This window comes from Carlito syrichta, unplaced genomic scaffold, assembly GCF_000164805.1.
Source record: "Carlito syrichta isolate Samal-C Ts95f unplaced genomic scaffold, Tarsius_syrichta-2.0.1 Scaffold313459, whole genome shotgun sequence".
NCBI lineage: Eukaryota > Metazoa > Chordata > Mammalia > Primates > Tarsiidae > Carlito > Carlito syrichta.
In genome coordinates, this window is record NW_007257555.1 from 155678 (window position 1) to 175109 (window position 19432).

General features: G+C 41.3%; 1 protein-coding gene across 1 annotated transcript in view; it reads right to left on the reverse strand.

Moving 5' to 3' along the window:
* LOC103273039 (astrotactin-2) overlaps window positions 1–19432 on the reverse strand; it is a 358841-nt gene that overhangs the window by 143177 nt on the left and 196232 nt on the right. The window contains exon 7 of the mRNA XM_021718790.1: window positions 4720–4886. Coding sequence (XP_021574465.1) covers window positions 4720–4886 — 167 coding nt within the window. The remainder of the gene's footprint in view (window positions 1–4719; window positions 4887–19432) is intronic.

The window sequence follows — 19432 nt, forward strand, 5'->3', positions numbered from 1 at the left end:
TGAACTCAATGTTTACTTGCACCTCATAAAAGATTGGGCACGGAGAGTCCAACAGGGGGAATGGCAATGCAGACACACAGATGACTTAGACACAATCCCTAATCATGAGTAGTTCACAGTGTGAAAGGACTAGAGAGGAAAGCAGGTGAGTCCGTGGAGCAATGGGGCCACCACTGGGAGAGACAGAGGAGGCTGTGCAGTTTCAGAGAAAAAATGCTTTCACTCAGTTTTGGGAAACTTGCCCTGCTGAAGCGCTAACAATCAGGTCAGCTAGCCAGAGGTCTAGTCCATAAGAGATGTGAAGATTTCACGAGAATAAATTAGAATCCAGACAAAATGCAAATAATCCCTCTCCTTTGTAAGCAGGCTTTGTAGGTAGAAATGAAAAAAACAAACAAACAAAAATAAGACAAGAAAAACAAGTTCTTTCAGTAGGTGCCCTAACCCCACTCAAGACTGAGCCAATATTTAAATGGTATCATCTGAAAGGATGGATACTGTTTCCTAGCTCCAGGGTAACTGCACACCTCACTCCTGAACCCCTTGGGACTGAGAGACTTGCTGAGAAGGTGAAGCCTGCACTGAGAGTTAGACAGGAGACAGAGAAGGTCAAGCTAAAGAGTCAAGGACAAATGGGGGCCAGCGGGGGCACAGGGGAGGAGGGAAACAGGGGAACAGTGCTGTGAAAGCTCTAAACGCTGAAGTCAAGAGGCCTAACCCAGAAAGAGGAACTTAGCTGGAAATACAGTTTGAAAGGTCAGACTTGGAACTTCTTTAGCTACACCAATGTAGAAACTTCATCCAACAGTTATTTATTTTTTGAGTTGAAGTCTCACTCTGCTGCCCAAGCTAGAGTGTAGTGGCACACCAATGGTCACTGCTGCCTCGACATGCTGGGCTCAGGCGATACTTCCACCTCAGCCTTCCAAGTAGCTGGAACTGCAGGTGTGTGCCACCACGCCCAGCTAATTTTTTTAAAAAATATATTATAGAGATGAGGCCTCACCAAGTTGTCCTGGCTATTCTCGAACTCGTAGGCTCAGGCAATCCTCTCACCTTGGCCTCCCAAAGTGCTGGGACTATAGGTATGAGCCACCACACCTGGACTCATCCAACAATGATTAATTGAGCACCTACTATGTGCTGGGTCCTGCTCTAGGTGCTGGAGATAGAGTAGTAAACAAGACACACAATTCACTAATTGAATAATTAAGTAAGACGGTTTTATACCTATTAGGCTAATTATGACTATGGCTTACTGAGTGCTTAATTAAGTGTGCCAGCCCCTGTGCATGTATAATTTCATTTAATCCTCACAATGCTGCTACAGTAACTTCTGATTCTACATGAAAGAACAGAGGTTCACAGAAATTGAGTGACTTGCCCGGAACCACAGGACATCAAATCTGTATTGACTTAGACTGGAGCCATAAGGCCTGGGTTTGAATCCTGATGATCCTGCTTACCAGCTGTTGACTTTAAGCAAGTCATGAGCCACTGTGTGCTTTGATTTCCTAACAATAAAATGGGAAATGTGATAGTATATCCCTTATGGAGTTATGAGACTGGAAAGAGCTGTGTACACAAAGCCCTTATAACAGTCATTGTACATAGGAAATGCTTTAATAAACACGATGGAATACTACGCAGCCATAAAAGAGAACAAAATCATGAATTTCGCAGCAACCTGGATGGAACTAGAGTCTTTAATACTGAGTGACCTCTCACAGAAACAAAGATCCGAGTATCACATGTTCTCACTCATATAATGGACCTTGAACATCCAATGTAATACTATAAGAAAATGACTGACGGTACTGGGAAACTATGGGGTGGAGGGAGATGGGATTAACAGTAGCAGATATCTGTCTGGGGATGGGGAAACACCTCTTATCAACAGGGTGCCTGAATGAAACATACTTGTACACCTAACCCTTAACTGTACCCCACAAAACCATAATAAAAAATATTAAAAAATAAAAATTAAAATGTTAGCTGCTGTTATTAACCTGATTGCAAACAGATTTATTAAACTTGTTACTACTCAGAATACTCTCGAAAGGTCATAGAGCTTTGAACAAGTTGAGAAGGTCCCTTTGAGTCAGGGCTTGTTTTGTTTTCCCTGCTTAATTCAATAGCATCCCACTTCTCTCTCAATCAACTTTCTCCCAAGTACCTGCTAATAGCTTTCATTGTTTACAGTGCTTCTAACAAGTGTGGGTAACTTCTCATTTGCATCTTTAATAGACAATTTCCAAAGTATGTTGCAACTACTATTGGTTAGGAGACCTGGTTCTTATTTTCTTTTGTCTTGTTTATCAACATTTGTATGGCCTTTAACAGTTCACAACACACTCTCATCCACACAATCTTATTTGAGACTTTCATAAACCTTTCATGATAGAGGTTAGTTCATCCAATTTAGAGCATCAGGTCACTAGCCAATGTCATCAGGATCATTCATTTTAGTTATTGTATTTAACAAACACATATAGTGCTAAGTCTGTGCAGGACACTGTTGTAAAGCACTTTACAAATATTAATGTAACTTAGAATGTAAACTATGTAATGTATTTAGCCCTCATAACATCTTTATAGATAGATATCACTATTATCCCTATTTTACAGATGAGAGAACTGAGGCACAGAGACATTAAGTAACTTGTTCAAGGTTACACAGCGAGGCGGCAATGAGCTGCATCACTAGGCATATGACCTTGGGCATGTTACTCAACCTTCATGGGATTAAAACATGTAAAATACTTTGAACTCTTCCCAACCATCACTAAATAAAGGTAGGTATTATTACAATTGTATAGATGAGGAAACTGAAGGTCAGGGGCCGAGTGGCATGCCTGGTGTCTCTGAGAGAGTGAGAGAGCTGGGTTGAGAATTCATGTCTGTTGAATCCAAGGTTCCCTGTCGTGTGCTGTGGATGGAAGGTGGTAATCGTTTCTGAAGTCAAAATCCATTACTGCTGCACCTGCTGCTGTTACTGTTGTTATTTGCCACAGAAGAACACCCCCCTCGCCCCCAAGCACATGGAGAGAAAAATAACAATGATAAGAACATGGCTGATTCTGTATGCAAGCCTACAGATCTAAAGCCATGCATAATTTACTCAACACTGCCCTGCAGTCACTTAAGCTGAGGAGAGACCGCTATAAATTCAGGTCTGCATATCCTAATTTATTTCTTATTTATTTTACTGATACATATCTAGGGCCTCCAGTGAGCTGCTTCAACACCTGCACAGAGACACCTGCAGCCATAAGTACAACGAGGGCAGGAAAGGAGATGCTGAAATAAGCCCTGCAAGGAAAACTGGACTCCGTATGCTAGAACTGTGCAAGTTAAATAAATTCCTGGTAATCTGGAATTAAACCCATACACATGCCCACCCCTCCCCCTTTTTTGTGCAAAATGTAGAACTGAAAAGGTTGCTAAATGTCATATTTTGCTTTTCTATCTTAGTAAAGACAGCATTGAGCATACTTCTCCCATAGCACAGGATTATTTTTCTGAGTCATGGAATGTCGAAAGATGAGCACATTTTCTAATACAAAGACATAATCAGAAAGGGAATGAAGAGGAGAAGAAAAAAGGTTGCTATTTTCTTGGTGATGACTGAGGACCAAATGCTATGCCAGGAGCTGTTCAATGAAGGCAGAGGTACAATGCAATACCTCTACATGGAAAACAAGGGAAGTTAGAAAAAGCGTCAGCTGTCATTGCCCAAAGGTCTCTTTTCACAGATGGTCAAACCATAGCCCACAGAGAAAGTGACTTGTCACAGGTCATTCAGCAAGTTGGCCCCAAAGTGCTCCCCTTTCAGTATCACACTAATTTCAGTTATTTTTTATTGAATTTTAATTGTTTGGATCTGAGTCTCACTCTGTCACCCAGGCTCAAGTGCAGTTGCACAATCATTGTTCATTACAACCTTAACTTCCTGAGTTCAGGAAATCCTTCCACCTCAGCCTCCCAAGTATCTGGGACTATAGGTATACACCACCATGCCTGGCTAGCTTTTAGATTTTTTTTATAGAGACAAGGTCTCACCATGTTACCCTGGTTGGTTTTGAAATCCTATCCTCAAGCCTCCCAAAGTGTTGGGATTACAGGCATGCACCAATACATCTAGCCCTCATACTAATTTTAAAACTCAGTTTGAGTTGGTCATGAACCAGAATCTGTACTGCAAACATTACCTGCATTGTTTCTGTTAAACCCTCCCTGACCAATGTTATTGTCCTTACAGATACGGGCACTAGTGCAGAGAGTGGCTGAACACCAAACTCACAATGCTCAATTCTGGCAGAAACTGAGTTTGGAGCCTGGGCTTAGCCTATGCTTCGGTGTACCACACGAAAAGCTTTGTGAACTCCCTCTCAGATGCCTGTTTTGTCTCCACACTGCGCTGGTCAGGACTGCAGCAGTAAAAAATATCCTGACCCTAGGATGCAACCTGGGCATGTGTTCCATTTATTATATTTATCAATCATGTATTTATTTTTCTTAATCCAGTATTATTTCCAATACTTAACCAACAGAAGCTCACACTGTTGCCTTTGCCTCTTGAGCTGAAACAGGAAAGGCAGAAAGTCCATTTCTTGGAAGGTCAGACCCAGTTTGGCCCAGTTGTAGTTGCCCCACCACTTCCCTATGCATCCCTTGCTGTTATGAGGCGGCACCTGGGCCCTGGGGATGAAGACTCACCCGCAGAACATGAAGATGGTGCTGGAGGTGGCATCATAGGGCAAAGGCAGTGTCTGCTGCAGGCAAAGTTGCTCACAGCCACCATTAAAGCCATCGGAGCAGTCGATGCCTTTGGAGTGGTCGTAGCAGCCAGAGCCATCCTTCATGGGCTTCAGCTCCTCAGGGCACTGCTCGGAGAAAGGATGACAGGGGGGTTATGGCTGAGGAGGTGGCGGGCCCCACCATGCCCTCTCCTCCCACCTTCTGAAAGAGATATCTGTCAAGTACTGACAGAGAGGCGTTCAATTTCCCCTTTGGTCAACAAATATCTGAGTAAAAAGTCCCACAAGGTTTTTCACTTCTTTGAACCTCAATATGCTCACCTATAAAATGGGGCTTTTGCAACTATCTGCTTGTAGCCTTGAGAGAATAAAGGGTAATAATGTTGGCAAAGTGCTCAGAGCACGGGCTCACATGGCAACCACACAACAAATGTTGGCTGCTAATAATATTGACATTAGCCGGGCTTGGTGGTTCAGCCTGTAATCCTGTGCTTTGGGAGGCTGAGGTGAGTGGATTGCCTGAGCCCGCGGGTTCAAGACCCGCCTGGGCAACTTGACGAGACCTCATCTCTACAATAAATCAAAAAATTAGCCAGGCGTGGTAGCACGCTCCTGTAGTTCCAGCTACTTGGAAGGCTGGGGCGGAAGGATCACTGGAGCCCAGCAGGTCGAGGCTGTGGTGACTGGAAGCAGCCACTGCACTCCAGTCTGGGCGACAGAGTGAGACTCCAACTCAAAAAAATAAATAAATAAAAATAAAATAATAGTAATAATAATAATAATATTGACATTGCTGAGATCATCTTCATTATTGTTTTATTGTTATTGCATGATAGGGGCTGCTGCTATCAAGGTCACTTAGGGAGGTAATCAGGGCTATTTTAAAGAGCCCTACCAATATGAGTTTAAATTTCAGCTCTTCTCTTTTCATTGTGTGACCCAGGTAAGTTTCTCGCCCTTTCCGAGCCTCAATGTTCTTATCTATTAAATGAGCATAACAGCTGCACTTACACATTTGTTGTGAAGCTTAAATTGGGTGATGGGGGCATCTGTCTTAATTCAGGATTTGACACTCATAAAATATGGATTATCTTCCTCCTTGTCTTGAATTGGTCCCTTCTTCTATGCCCTTGTCCTTGAAGCCCTAAGTGAGATTCCTGTATACTCACAACAGCAAAAGACTCCTAACCAATCTGCTGGCCTCCTCAAAACCATCCTCCAAATGGCCACCAGTTGATATTTAAATAGCATCACTCCCCCACTTGAATAAATAAATGGATTAAAAAAAATGCATCTTCCTTAAGCAGATAATCAAGGTCCTCCCTTTATATAGGTTTTCCAATGCTCTGCTTGGTCATGTGTATGTTCCTTCCCCAATCCTCTGGTCCCTTAGCAAGCCCCAAGGAGCCCAACCTTCAACAACCTCAGCTGAAATGCTCATGTTAGCATGTCTGACACATGCTCAGTGCTCCATGAGTGGAAGGTTGTGGGGACAACTGGTTCTTTGTTTAATTTAGTTTTCCATCATTTGATGAGGCTGAGCTCATCTCCTCCAGACAAGCTGATGGAGAAGCAGTTCCAACACTCCTGCTTTCAGAAGAGAAAATGAGGTACTAGGCTTTAATTTCAGTACCCTGCTGGCATTTCCTACCCACAAAGATTAACACCCAGAGCCCAACCTTCCTCATCCATCATTGGACATCACTGATTAAAATGCCTTCCCACTGTGCCCCCACTCCCCCTGTCGATTCCTTACTCCTCTCCCCAAGCCGTTGTCCCGAACAACATCAATAACAAAACACACACACAGAAATTAATGTACAAAAACTACAATAACAAAAACAAAAGGTCAGCCTTCTTGGAAATTAAATTTTGCCTACGAAGAATTTATAATTACAAATGCACAAGAGAGTTCTTCAAGACATTTGAGACTGGTGCCAGGAAGGGTGACGGAGAAAGTAGGTTATAAATGGCCTTTGTCAAGCTGGAGAAAGGTTATAAAACTGCTACATTTTGTGCTTAAAAAGGAAAATCAATTTTCCATGTGAGTGAAGTGCTGTACATATTAATACAAGCTCAGAGGAGGCCCCTGCTTGTCTATGAACATTCACTGTGAGACAGGAGGGCACTTGATCAGGAGGTCATTTGTAGCCATTTGCTGGGGTATTAGGAGCTGGGTTCTGTCTGTCTGCAGTGACTCAGAGACCAGCATTGAAGAGAAGGGCTGACCTTCTTACCAGGTAATGGGAAGTCCCTAGGATGGGTATTAGTCTCAGCTCTCCCATTCCCCACTGATTCCCTACCACTTTTGTTCTTTAAGACTGTTCACTGTACTGCAAGTATTATCTAAGCACTTGTTTTTACTTATTCAATCCTTATAGCAAACCACATGAAGTAGAAGGGTCGGCTGATAACTGCTCTCAAAGATATGTCCCAGTCCTAAACCCTGGGAACTGAAACCTGTGAATGTTAACTTCTATGGGCAAGTTTTTTGCAGATGGATTATTCAAAGCTCTTGAGGAGACTCTCCTGGATTTTCCAGGTTAACCTAAGTGCCATCACAAATGTCTTCATGAACAAGGCAGAAAAATTACACACCAACGTGAAGGCAATGTGGAGGTGGGGCAGATATTACAGCCATGTGGGCAGAAACCAGTACATGCTGCAGTCACCGGAGGCCAGAAAAGGCAAAGCACGGATTCTCCTCTAGAACCCCCAGAGAGAGAAGCCCCCAGACATCACCTTGATTTTGGACTTCTGGCCTCTATAAGTGTGAGGGGGTACATTTCTGTTGCCTTAGGCCACACAGTTTGTGGTAATTTCTTGCAGCAGCCACTGGAAACTAACATTGGTAGGTACTATTATTATTCTAATTTTACAGTTGAGGAAACTGAGGAGACAGTTACACAGCTTGGTTGTGGCAGGGTTTTTCAGGCTTTCTGACTGCTCTTAACTGTCTCCTGGGCAAGTAATTCCCACCATCCCCCCACCCGTCCCTGTCAATTACTGACTGACTGACTTGCAGTTTTAGGACTTTGGGACAATGAAGGGCTTAAAGCAGACCTAATCTCCTTATTTTACAACTGAGGCTCAGAGACTGAAAGGACATCACCCCAAATTTCTCAGCACAGGAGCTGAGCACATGGAGTCAGGGCTCTCTAGTCCCAGCTCTAGTCCTCTGCCCACTGCACTCACTTTCCTTTACGTTAAAGTATTTTACAGACAAACTTACAGATCCTTTACTCTCTCTTCCTAAGATGATTTACAGAGGGGAAACCGAGGCTCAGAAATGTGGGAGGACTTGATTAATCTCACACAGCAAATTAAAGGCAGAGCTAGAATTATACGTAGATTTGGCCTGTGAACCTAGGGGAAGCATTCTGAGTATGTGAAGTGGGTTTACAAGTTACCGCCCATATGATTATTCCTTCATCCATCATGTCCTTCATGCCCTGTGTCCTTGCGGAGGAGTGAGGGCAGATGAGATCTAGCACTGCCTTTGAGATTATTTGTATATTATTTCAATCATTTCATTGCTTATCATCTATCTCCTTCATCAAAATGTAAACTTTATAATAGTATGGACCATGCTGGCTTGTCCCCTGTTGTGTAGCACTTAGTAGGGGTTTGTTGATTGTTGAATGAACCAGTAGAGTGCCAGACAGGATGTGTGCTTGTGTATTAACTTGGGGTCAGAATCCAAACTGCTTCTTAGAAGCAATGTAATACTCAGGCAATGAATTAAACTCCCCTATCTTCATATGGCTACTGCGAGGGGTATATAGTGTGGTAGTCACCCTCAAAGACACTCCCCAAAGATTCCTGCCTCCTGAAGTTAACATTTGTGAAGTACTCTCCCACATTTCACCATGATTGGTCTACATGATCAGTAGCATATGGCAGAACAAGCCTTCTGAGATAAGATTACAAAAGAATAAGCCTTCTCCCTATCACTTGCTCTAGTGACATGTTTTCAGCAGCCCCAAGGAGAGTCCCATGTGACAAAGAACTAAAGCCTCTGGCCAACAGCCAGTGAGTCTGGGGCCTGCCAACAACACATGACTGAGCTTGCAAGAAAATTCCCCAGTCCCAAGCAAGCCTGTTCAAATAACTGCAGCCCCAGCTGACATCTTGACTGCACCATGTAGGGGCCAGAACCACACATCTAAACCATGCTTAAACTTCTGACCCTTGAAATTTGCATGGGATAATGAATGCTTTTTGTTTTAAGTGATTTGATTTTGCTATAATTTGTTACACAGCAACAGATAACTAATACAGAAAGATAAATGTATGAGGAACTTAGCATAGTGATCAGCAAATGGTTGCTTCTGTTATGGGTATTTAAGGAGCTTAGAATCTCGTTTGAGAGAGAAAAAATATACACATCTGTCAGACAGAGAACTAGTTATAGAACAAACTTGAAGAAGTATAGTACAATTTGATTGCAAAAATGAAAACTCTGCAAATGTGAGTGGAGACTATTGAAGCAAGGAGGCCTTAGTCAGCGAAGCCATCCTAGAGAGGGAAAAGGGAAACATCTGGTATACTAGAAAGAGGGAAACCAGAATTCTTGTCCAGGCACTACCACTCACTTGCCCTGTGTCTTTAGACAAATCCTTGAAACTATTTTGGTCTCAGTTCTTGTCTCTAAATGGGGGAGGCAGCTTGGAGATAAGATTATGGGGACCACAGAAGGGTGTTGCGGCTCACATGTGTAATTCCAGTACTTTGAGAGGTCGAGGCGGAAGAATCGTTTGAACACAGGAGTTCAAGATCAGCGTGGGCAACATAGTAGGATCTCGTCTCTACAAAAATACAAAAGCTAGCTGAGTGTGGTGACATGTGCCTACAGTCCCAGCTACTTGGGAGGCTAAGACAGACGAATCACTTGAGCCCAGGGGGTCGAGGCTGTGGTAAGCCGGGATTATGCTACTGCACTCTAGGCTGGGTGACAGAGTGAGACCCTGTCTCAAAAACAAAACAAAACAAAAACACATAATCAAAAACAAACCACAAAAAAAAGAATATGGGGACTAAAGTCAGACCTGAATTTTAATGCAGGATTTGTGACACAGAGCATCAAAATCGGATGCTTCCCCTCCAAGATAGTGTCAGTTTCCTCATTTGTAAAAAGGGAATAATAATGCCTCTGCGAGAAAACAAACCTAAAGTGTTGGGCTCTGGACCAGGCACATAACAAACATTTAATAAATGAAGCATAAATGAATGGGAATAGATAAGCAATTGATAAATAAATGTTCCCAAACTCCCAAAAGAAACTCTAACTGAAACTATGGGTTGACTTTTTTTCCTTCCCACCCAAGTCCTTCATTTGATCATTGAACAAATATCCACTGAACTCAGTGCCAAGCAGATGTTCTAAGTGCTAGAAATACAGTAGAAAACTAGAAATTTTAGAGAAGAGACAAATGACTAACAAGTAAGCAAATAAGATGATTATTTCATAGAGGAAAAAATTGCCATGAAGAAAGAAAAAAAGTGTAATATGATTAAAAGTTAATGGGGATGGAGTGAAAGAAGTATATATTTAGCCTTGAAATACAGTAGACAGATTTCTTCCATTTTATTCTTCTTTCTCAAAAGTAGTCTTGACTATAATAGTTCCTTTGCCTTTCATTTAAACTTGAGAAAAATCTTATCTATGTCTATAAAAATCATGCTGAGATTTTGATAAGAATAGTGTTAAACCTTTATATCAGTTTGGGAGTATAAACATCTTTACTCTGTTGTGTCTTCAATAAATGGAAACAATATGTCTTTCCCATTTATTTAGATCTTTGATTTATTTTTTCAGCATTCCATAGTTTTCAGTATACATGTCCCATGCATGTTTTGCCAGATTCTCATGTATTTCATTAGTTTTTAGGGATTGTAAATGGGACTGCACTTTTCATTTCAAGTGTCTACGTGTTCCTTGCTATTATATAGGAAAATAACTGATGTCGATGTTTTTCTTGTATCCTGAGACCTTGCTGAACTCTCATAACGTCTAGGAGTTTTATTTTATTTTTATTTATTACTTTTTTTAGATTCCTTGAGATTCTTAAAGTAAATAATCATGCGATATTTCTGATCTAAATGCCTTCTTTTTTTGTTTTTGTTTTTTAGTTTGATTCTCATTCTGTTACCCAGGCTGGAGTGCAGTGACTTGCTCACGAACCATAGCCTTGACCTGCTGGGCTCAGGTGATCCTTCTGCTTCAGCCTTCCAAGTAGCTGGAACTACAGGTGCATGCTACCATGCCCAGCTTATTTTTTGATTTATTGTAGACATGAGGTCTCACCAAGTTGCCCAGGTTGGTATTAAACCCCCAAGTTTAGGCAATCCTCTTGCCTTGGCCTACCAAAGTACTGGGATTACAGGCTTGAGCCATTGTGCCTGGCTGCCTTTTTCCGGTTTTTTTTTTTTTTTTTGTCTTATTGCACTTGCTAAGACATCTAGCATTATGTTAAATAGCAATGGTCAGAGTGAATGTTCTTGACTTGTCCCTGAACTTTCAGAGAAAGCATTTAGCTTTTATTTTGTTTTGCTTTCTTAATTTTAGTTTTTTTTAATCACAAATATGTTAACTGTAGATTTTTTAAATTGATGTTCTTCATGAAGTTGAGTAAGTTTTCCTCTATGCCTAATTTTCTAAATATTTTCATCATTTTGGGTGTTGAATTTTGTTAAATGTTTTTTCTCTATCTACTGATATGACCATGCTATTTTTTCTTCTTCTGCCTGTTAATAAATTGATAGATTTCAGAAACAGAACCAGTCTCGCATCCCTGGACAAAAACCATCTTGTCACAGTGTATAGTTCTTCATGTATCATTGACTTCTATTTGCTAATATTTTGCTAAGGATTTTTGCAACTGTTATATATGCATGAGGGCTTTTGGTCTTACTCTACAGTTTTCTGTTTTGTACTATCTTTGTCTGGTCTGGTTTTGTTATAAAATGCTACTGCCCTAAAATGAACTGGGAAGTATTCTCTTTTCTTTCATTTTCTGGAAACTGTGCGTGTGTGTGTGTGTGTGTGTGTGTGTGTGTGTGTGTGTGTGTGTGTGTGTGTGAATTCTTCCTTACACACATTTGGTTCTGGTGAAACTATATAGGCCTAGAGACTTGGGGACCAGGGGAATTTAAAGCGACAAATGCAATTTCCTTAATAATTATAGGGCTACTCAAATTGTCTTTAATATTGTTGTTTTGTGGTGGCTTGTGTTTTTTAAGAAATTGGTTCATTTTATCAAAGTTGTCAATTTATATGCGTAAAGTTATTTGTAGCATTCTCTTATTTCCATTTTAAGATCTGCAGGGTCTGTAGGATATGGCCTCACTTATTTCATTCTAGATATTAGTAATTTATGTCTTCTCTTTTTCAGTCTTGCTAGAGTTTGTTCAGTTAAATCGACATCTTCAAAGAATCAGTTTTTTGCTTCATTGATTTTGTCTTTTTTAAGTTTTCTAATTACATTAGATTTCCTTCCTTCTGCTTTGGTTTTTGTTTGTTTTTGTTTTTGGTTTTTTTTTTCCTCTCTCTCTCCTTTTTTTGGGAGGGTTCTTGAAGTTGAAATGTAGATTGATTTGAAACTTCCTTTTTTCTAATGTATGCATTTAGGGCTATGCATTTCCTTCTGATTGAATATAAAGACACAAATATGTTACAGGAAAAAGATGAATCATTGCCTTAGATGGGTCTCATACACTTTGATATATTGTATTTTTATTTCATTCAGTTCAGTATATTTTTAAATGTCTCTTGAGACTTCCTGTTTGCCCCACAGAACATACTTAGATATTTTGCTGTTATTTCTTTTGGGCTGAAAATTTGTGTCCCCCGCCCCCAAATTAAAATATTGAAATGAGGGTGGAGCCCTCATAAGTGGGATTAGTGCTCTTTTATCTATTTATTTTTATTATTTATTTATTTATTTTTTTAGTGCTCTTTTAAAAAGAGAATGAGAGCACCTTCTCTCACCAGCATGAGGACACAGGGCAAGAAAGGAAGAGAGAATCTCACCAAAGAATTGGATTGGCCAACATCTTGATTTTAGAATATGGCCTCCAGAACTGTGAGAAATAAAAGTCACTTATTCAAGTCACCCAGTTTATGGTATTTTGTTATAGCAGTCAGGCTGCCAGAAGCACTCTCTATTGTTGGCTTCTTGCTTGAATCTATTTCATTGGAGAACACACTTTGTATGATTTGAATTCTTTAAATTTGTTGAAACTTTTTCCATGGCGCAGGATATAGTCTATCTTGATATGTGTCCTGTAGGCACTTGGACTAATATATATATATATCATGGTTATCAGGCATAGTGTTTTATGACTGATGATGTTATTGAGTTCTTCTATAATGTTGCTAACTTTGTATCTAGTTGTTCTATCAGTTGTTGAGGTAGGGGTATTGAAGTTTCCAACTGTCCTTGTGGATTTGTCTATTTTTTATTTTAATTCTATTAGTTTTCACTTCACACACTTTGCACTGTGCAGTTCTGTTGCTTGATGCATAAACATTTAGGATCATAATGCCTTTTTGGCAAATAACTCTTTTATCATTATATGATGTCCCTTTTTGGCAAGTTTTTGGAAGACCTATTTTATCTGATACTAATATAGTTACTCCTGCTTTTGCTTGATTTGCATGACATATCCCTTTCCATTTACTTTCAACCTGCCTATATCATCATTTGTAATGTGATTTCTTGCAGACAGCATATAATTGGGTTATGCTTTTAATTCACTCCATCAATTTATTTCTTTTAATTTGTATGTTAAAATTATTTACACCTCTACTGGTATAAGTGAGGGTGGGTACACAATTGTTTGTTTGTTCATTTTTTCCCATGGTGTTTGGCTGGAGTAAAGCAGTTATTGTCTGGCAATTTTCTGTCTTGCTACATTGCCCTATTCCTTCCTGGTACTTTGGCTAGAGAGAGCAAGCTTTATTTATTTAATTATTTATTTATTTATTTTGGCATGTACTCACTGGCATTTCAGAGCTGCTGGCTCCTTTAGATCCAACAAAAGAATATATGAGGCAGAAAGAAAATCCAATGAACTGACTACCATGTCTTTCCTTGGGTCCCAACATCTTTAACCGGTCTGTCTTCTCTCCACCTTTCAGTCTTATGCTTGTTTTATATATAACATTCTGAGTTTTTAGTTGTATTTAGTGGGAAAAAATAGAGAATAGATATCTATTCCTCCAAAGCCCGTTTTGCACAGCTCTAGAGCTAAGAATGGCTTTTACGTTTTTTTAAAGAACATGAGACAAAAAAAAGACCACATGTGACCTGCAAAGCCTAAAATATTTACTATATAATCTTTTGTACAACAAAGTTGGAGGCCCATGACTCCAGCCTTGGGCAGGCACCTCGAGTTGATTCTAAGTGCAACTGGAAGGCATTGGAGGGTTGTCCGCAGAGGAATAAAGTGATTTGATTTGCTACTTTGAAGAGATTAACGAAGTTAGTGAATTCAATTATCTCTAAGCACTTTCTTAGAGCTTACAAAATGAGTCTGGGGAAACAAGCTCTGTGGGACAGGACTTAGCTTGAGAAAGGGGTAGGTCTGCCTAATAAAGACTGGCTACCTTGGAGAGTTGCTCTTTTGCCTGAGGTTTTATGGTAAGTAGGTGAGAGAGCTGGGGGTTTAGCCCAGGTCAGCAGGGCTCCAGAGCCTCACAGCCCCCATTCTGCTCTACTTCAGGCGAGGACCCACAGAAAGACTCTGGGCCAGGATCCCTGAGGCTTGAAGCCTTGAAAATCTAGGAAGGGGAGAGAAGGGAGGATGCCTGGGGGATTCACGGCTATTCCCACCACAGGCTGGCCCTGCTTGGTTCCCTACTGCTTCCTCCTCCATCCCTTGTACCTACTCTTGCTGTGCTTCCCAACTCCACTTTCCACCATCACCAAGCCATTTGTTTCTGTTTGTAATTATGCATTTTAATGTTCATTAATTATGGAATGCAAATTGCTCCGAGTGCAAAATTTGTAATGAGCTGTTTTAGCACCCCACCTCCAGGTCTAGAAGGTGGGCCAGCTGTTCTGAGCAGGAGAAGGAAAAACAACAGTCTTATGAAACAGAATAACTTTTCCTGGAGCCTGAGGGAATCAAACGGTAAATAAGGCTGGGGGACTTCCTCGCACAGCTGAAGGAGGAGCTGGTCCCTGCCTGGGTCCTGGGAGACATCTATGTGGCACCTTTATTCTTTACTACAACCTCGGACTGGGAAGGCAGGCATGATCATGGGAAGAGCTCTATCTTTGGGCTCAGCCTCTTATTGGCTCTGTCACCTTGAGCTAGTCACTTGGCTTCGCTGAGCCTGTTTCTTCATCTGAAAGACAATGTTTACAATGAAACTACCCTCAAAGTAGGTGTGGCAGGCAAGTAGGATTCTGGCAATAAGAAGCCAGAACCTAGCAGACCCTCAATACAGATTCATGCATATGAATGGGAGCTGAGTTTCAGTTCTGCCTGGTCTTGGTCTGTAACTGCTGAGTGGCTGCAGACCAGACCAATGGACTTTCCAAGCCTTAGTTTCCCTTAGTGAAGGCATTCGATAACAGAAAGTTGGAGAAGCCTTTCAGTGCTAATTGCTCAGGTTTTGTCAAAGTAACTGTGATTTGTGAAAAGGAGAAAATTAGCTCTAAAATTTTATAAGCAAAATGGAGAATTTCCTTGGAATCAACAGAACATGTTTTAAGAAATCATAAGGATGCCTCCAATCTGCTTAACTATGAGCAAAGCCATATCTTTCTCAAAGAGCTCAGCTAGTATTTGATTTCTCTAAGTCTCATCATGGAGCAGGCACAATAATAGTACTACCTGCTAGTAACAGTATTCCTCCCAACAATAGTACGCCTTATAAGATCATGGTAAAGATTTAAAAAAAATTTTTTTTAATTTAGAGACAAGGCCTCACTCTATTGCCTATGCTGGAGTATGGTGGCAGGACTCTAGCTCATTAAAGCCTCTAACTCCTGGGCTCAAGCCATCCTCCTGCCTCAGTCTCCCAAATAGCTGAGACTACAGGTGTGTGCCACCACACTCAGCTACATTTTAAAATTTTCATCTTTTTGTAGAGTTGGGGTCTCACTATGACAGCCCAGACTGATCTTGAACTCCTTGCCTCAAACAATCCTTTTGTCTCAGTCTCCCAGAACACTGGGATTCCAGGCATGCGCCACTACACCGGGGCATGGTAAAGATTAAATGAGACAATGCAACAACAATGAAACTAAATGTGTTTAAAAAGCAGAATATGCTGTCAGTCACACAGGATACACACACCTGTGAATGGAGTGTGACCAAGCCACCTCCTAGTTTCTCTGAGTCTCCCTTACTACAATTATACATTGTAGAAAGGAACCCCCTCCTCACTAGGCTTGTGAGGGACCAAGCAAGATCATGCACCTGACACATGCCTGACACAGGACAGGCACATAAGATACAAATTGCTGTTGTGGTTACCTTGTTTCTTTCTCCAAGTGGGACACACATTCAGGGGGAAATGTAAGAGCACCACATACATGGAAAGGACAGACAGAATATTGCCATGGGAAGCTTTTGTTCTTCCCAGCAATACTAAGGTGAGACCGGTATCCTCTTGCCCAATTTGCCAATGAGGAAATTGAAACTCAGAGAGGTCAGGCAACTTGACTGAGGTCACACAGCAAGAAGGAGGCAGACTACAGCTGAAGGTCCTCTGATTGCAAACGAGGTGTTCTTTCCCTTGACCCACAAGGATGCAGCTTGTCTGTAATGCCACAAGTGATTCAGACTGGCTAGAGCTTCACAGAGATTCTGGGAAGTTTGTGGGATAGGTTATGAGAAGGCCTGGAGTTTTAGGGACAGAGAGGCTGCTTATAGTGTAGTCTTCGATGTACAGGTCAGATTAAGCATTTTGGGAAGAAGAAGAAGGAGAAAAAGAAGTAAGGAAGGAAATGAAATGGATATTTCCTGAGCACCTATCACGTGCTGAATATTTTCCCACATGTCAGCTCTTTGAATCTGCGCAAAACTCAGAGACACCTCTGAGATACTCACTTTACAAGCAAGGTTACTGAAGATCACACAAGCGGAGGAAGGGCTGCTGAACTCTTCAATATAAGCCATCCCTTTGATAAGAGACTGAGTGGGACAGGTTCTCCTGGTCCCAGGAGGCCTCTGGTATGTCTCCTAGAATGTAAGTGGAAAGGCTCTGCTGCTCCTCACATCCCCACCTCCTCCCTGCTCAGCCTCAATCTGTCAATGAGGCCAGCTAGCCCATCTATTAATGCCAGCATTGATTTGGACAACCAGGCCAATCAAGAGCCCATAATTACTGGGAGTTTTAATCAACTCATGCCAATTCAGCTGCCGCTCAATTTTGTTGGACTTCAGAACTGACAAGGAGGGAAGGAGTGGGTATGCCGAAAGGGTGACAGGGATCGATAGTTCTGGGTAATGTGGGACAGCAGCTGCAGGCACCACCAGGGGGTCTGGGACCTCAGCAACAGAACCTGACCCCAGCCCCCAGGAGAGTTCCCAGCACAGAGTGAAAACCAACATCTTGCTTCACCTCTGCCTCTACCTGAATCTGGAAACCACTCAGGCACCACCAGACAGCACCTGTTCTCTGCAGGATCCGACTCTCAGTACCTCTTCTCATGCTCTGCCTTCGGCCAGCCCTTTCCTCCTCTTCCTAACAAATCCTACACATTATTGTTCAATGGTTCCCCTCTGTGGATCTCTTCCTGACCTCAAAAAGCAGGAGAATGCTGAGGAGACAGAGCGAAATAAAGTCTAATCCACACTCTGCTGTATCCTAGGTATGTGACTTTGGGGAAGTCGCCATACCTTTCTGATCTGGGTTTCCCCATTTTTAAAATATGGACTATAATAAATAACTGCATCCTGATATTGCTGGGAACACGGAGTGCCATCACAGATGAGAAATTTATGTGTGGAAGTTCCTCCTTCCTTTTGATGCCCTGAGTCAGAAAGAATCATTTTTCTTTTTCTCTCATGTTAATTATTCTTCTAGCACAAGCTTCATTCTGCCAGGTGGGATGGTTTCTGGGTCACAGTCTGTCTACCCATGAGTCCACGGTTATTTGGGGAGAGGGACTGTGATACAGCTTCTTTTTTCAGTCCACACGTGGGAGGGTAACAACCGGGTATGCAAGGCAAGTGTGGTCTTTGGGGTCAGGCAGACCTGGGCTTGGATCCCACCTGGCTCTGCCCGTTATTAGCCATGTGATGTTAGCCAGTCATTTCACTAACATTTGAACCTTAACTTGCTTAGAGTAAAATGAGCTTAATTATACCCACTCAGAATTGCTATGAGGGGAAAAGGAAGTTAGAAATGTAATGTCCCTAGCATAGTGCCTGACACATTGTAGAATCACAATTGTGGTAAAAGTTGTTATTATGATTATTATCACTCTTAATAGTCAATGCTCAGGAAATATTTTTGGAATGTATTAAAATGTCTGGCTGTATTGCTTAGTTTTGGCTTGAGCTCCAGTGAAATACCAACAGGCCATTATCCCCACAGGCCAACCATCTGTGCAACCTTCAGCACACACTCACTGAAGACATGAGGAAGGAAATTCAAAGGCTTTCAGGACATAATGTGGGCCAGGCACTACACTAGGTGATTTCCTTATACTACTTTGCTGAAGGCCCACAATTCTATGAGCTTGTTATTAATAGCCTGACTTTTGCAGAAGAGAAAACTGAGGCTTTGAGACTAGGCATGCCTTTCCCCTGGCACTCAGCTCTGGAGCAGAGCCAGGGTGCAAACATGGGCGCATCTGACTCCAAGCCCATTCTCTCTCCCAGGAGAGAAAGGGGTATCACATTGCCCCTTCCTATGCAGACATAAAGAAGTAGAACACATGCTAGTTTCTGACTTCAAGAAGAATCTAGACCAACTGAAGAGATAGGGTAAATACCAAGAGGAAGATAAGCTACCATTCAAAATGGCTTATGATCAAGAACTGTGCCAAACAACAACAAAAATGGATTAAAAATGGGCAAAAAACTTGAATAAACATTTCTCCAAAGAAGATATACAGATGGCCAATAAGCACACAAAAAGATGATCAACAGGAAATGCAAAAGACAATCAGGAAAAATGCAAATCAATCTCACACCAATTAGGAGGGCTGTTATCAAAAATCAGAGAATAATAAGTGTTGGTAAGGACTTGGAAAATTGAAGTCCTGATACTGTTGGTAGGATCGTAAAATAGTGCATCTGCTATGGAAAACATTATAGAGGTTCCTTAAAAAATTAAAAATAGAACTACCATATGAACTAGCAATCCCATTTCTGGGTATATATCCAACAGAACTGAAAATAAAATCTTGAGGAGATATTTTTAAAACCTTATTCATAGCAGCATTATTCACAAGAGTCAAAAGGTAGAAGCAACCCACGTGTCCCTTGTCAGATGAATACAGAAACAAAATGTGATATATATATATATATATATATACACACACACACACACACACACACACATTAATATATCACAATGGAATATTATTCAGCCTCAAAAAGGAAGGAAACCTGACACAAGCTGTGACATAAATGAACCCGAGGGCATTACGCTAAGTGAAATAAGCCAGTCACAAAAAGACATACTGTATAAGTCTATTTATATA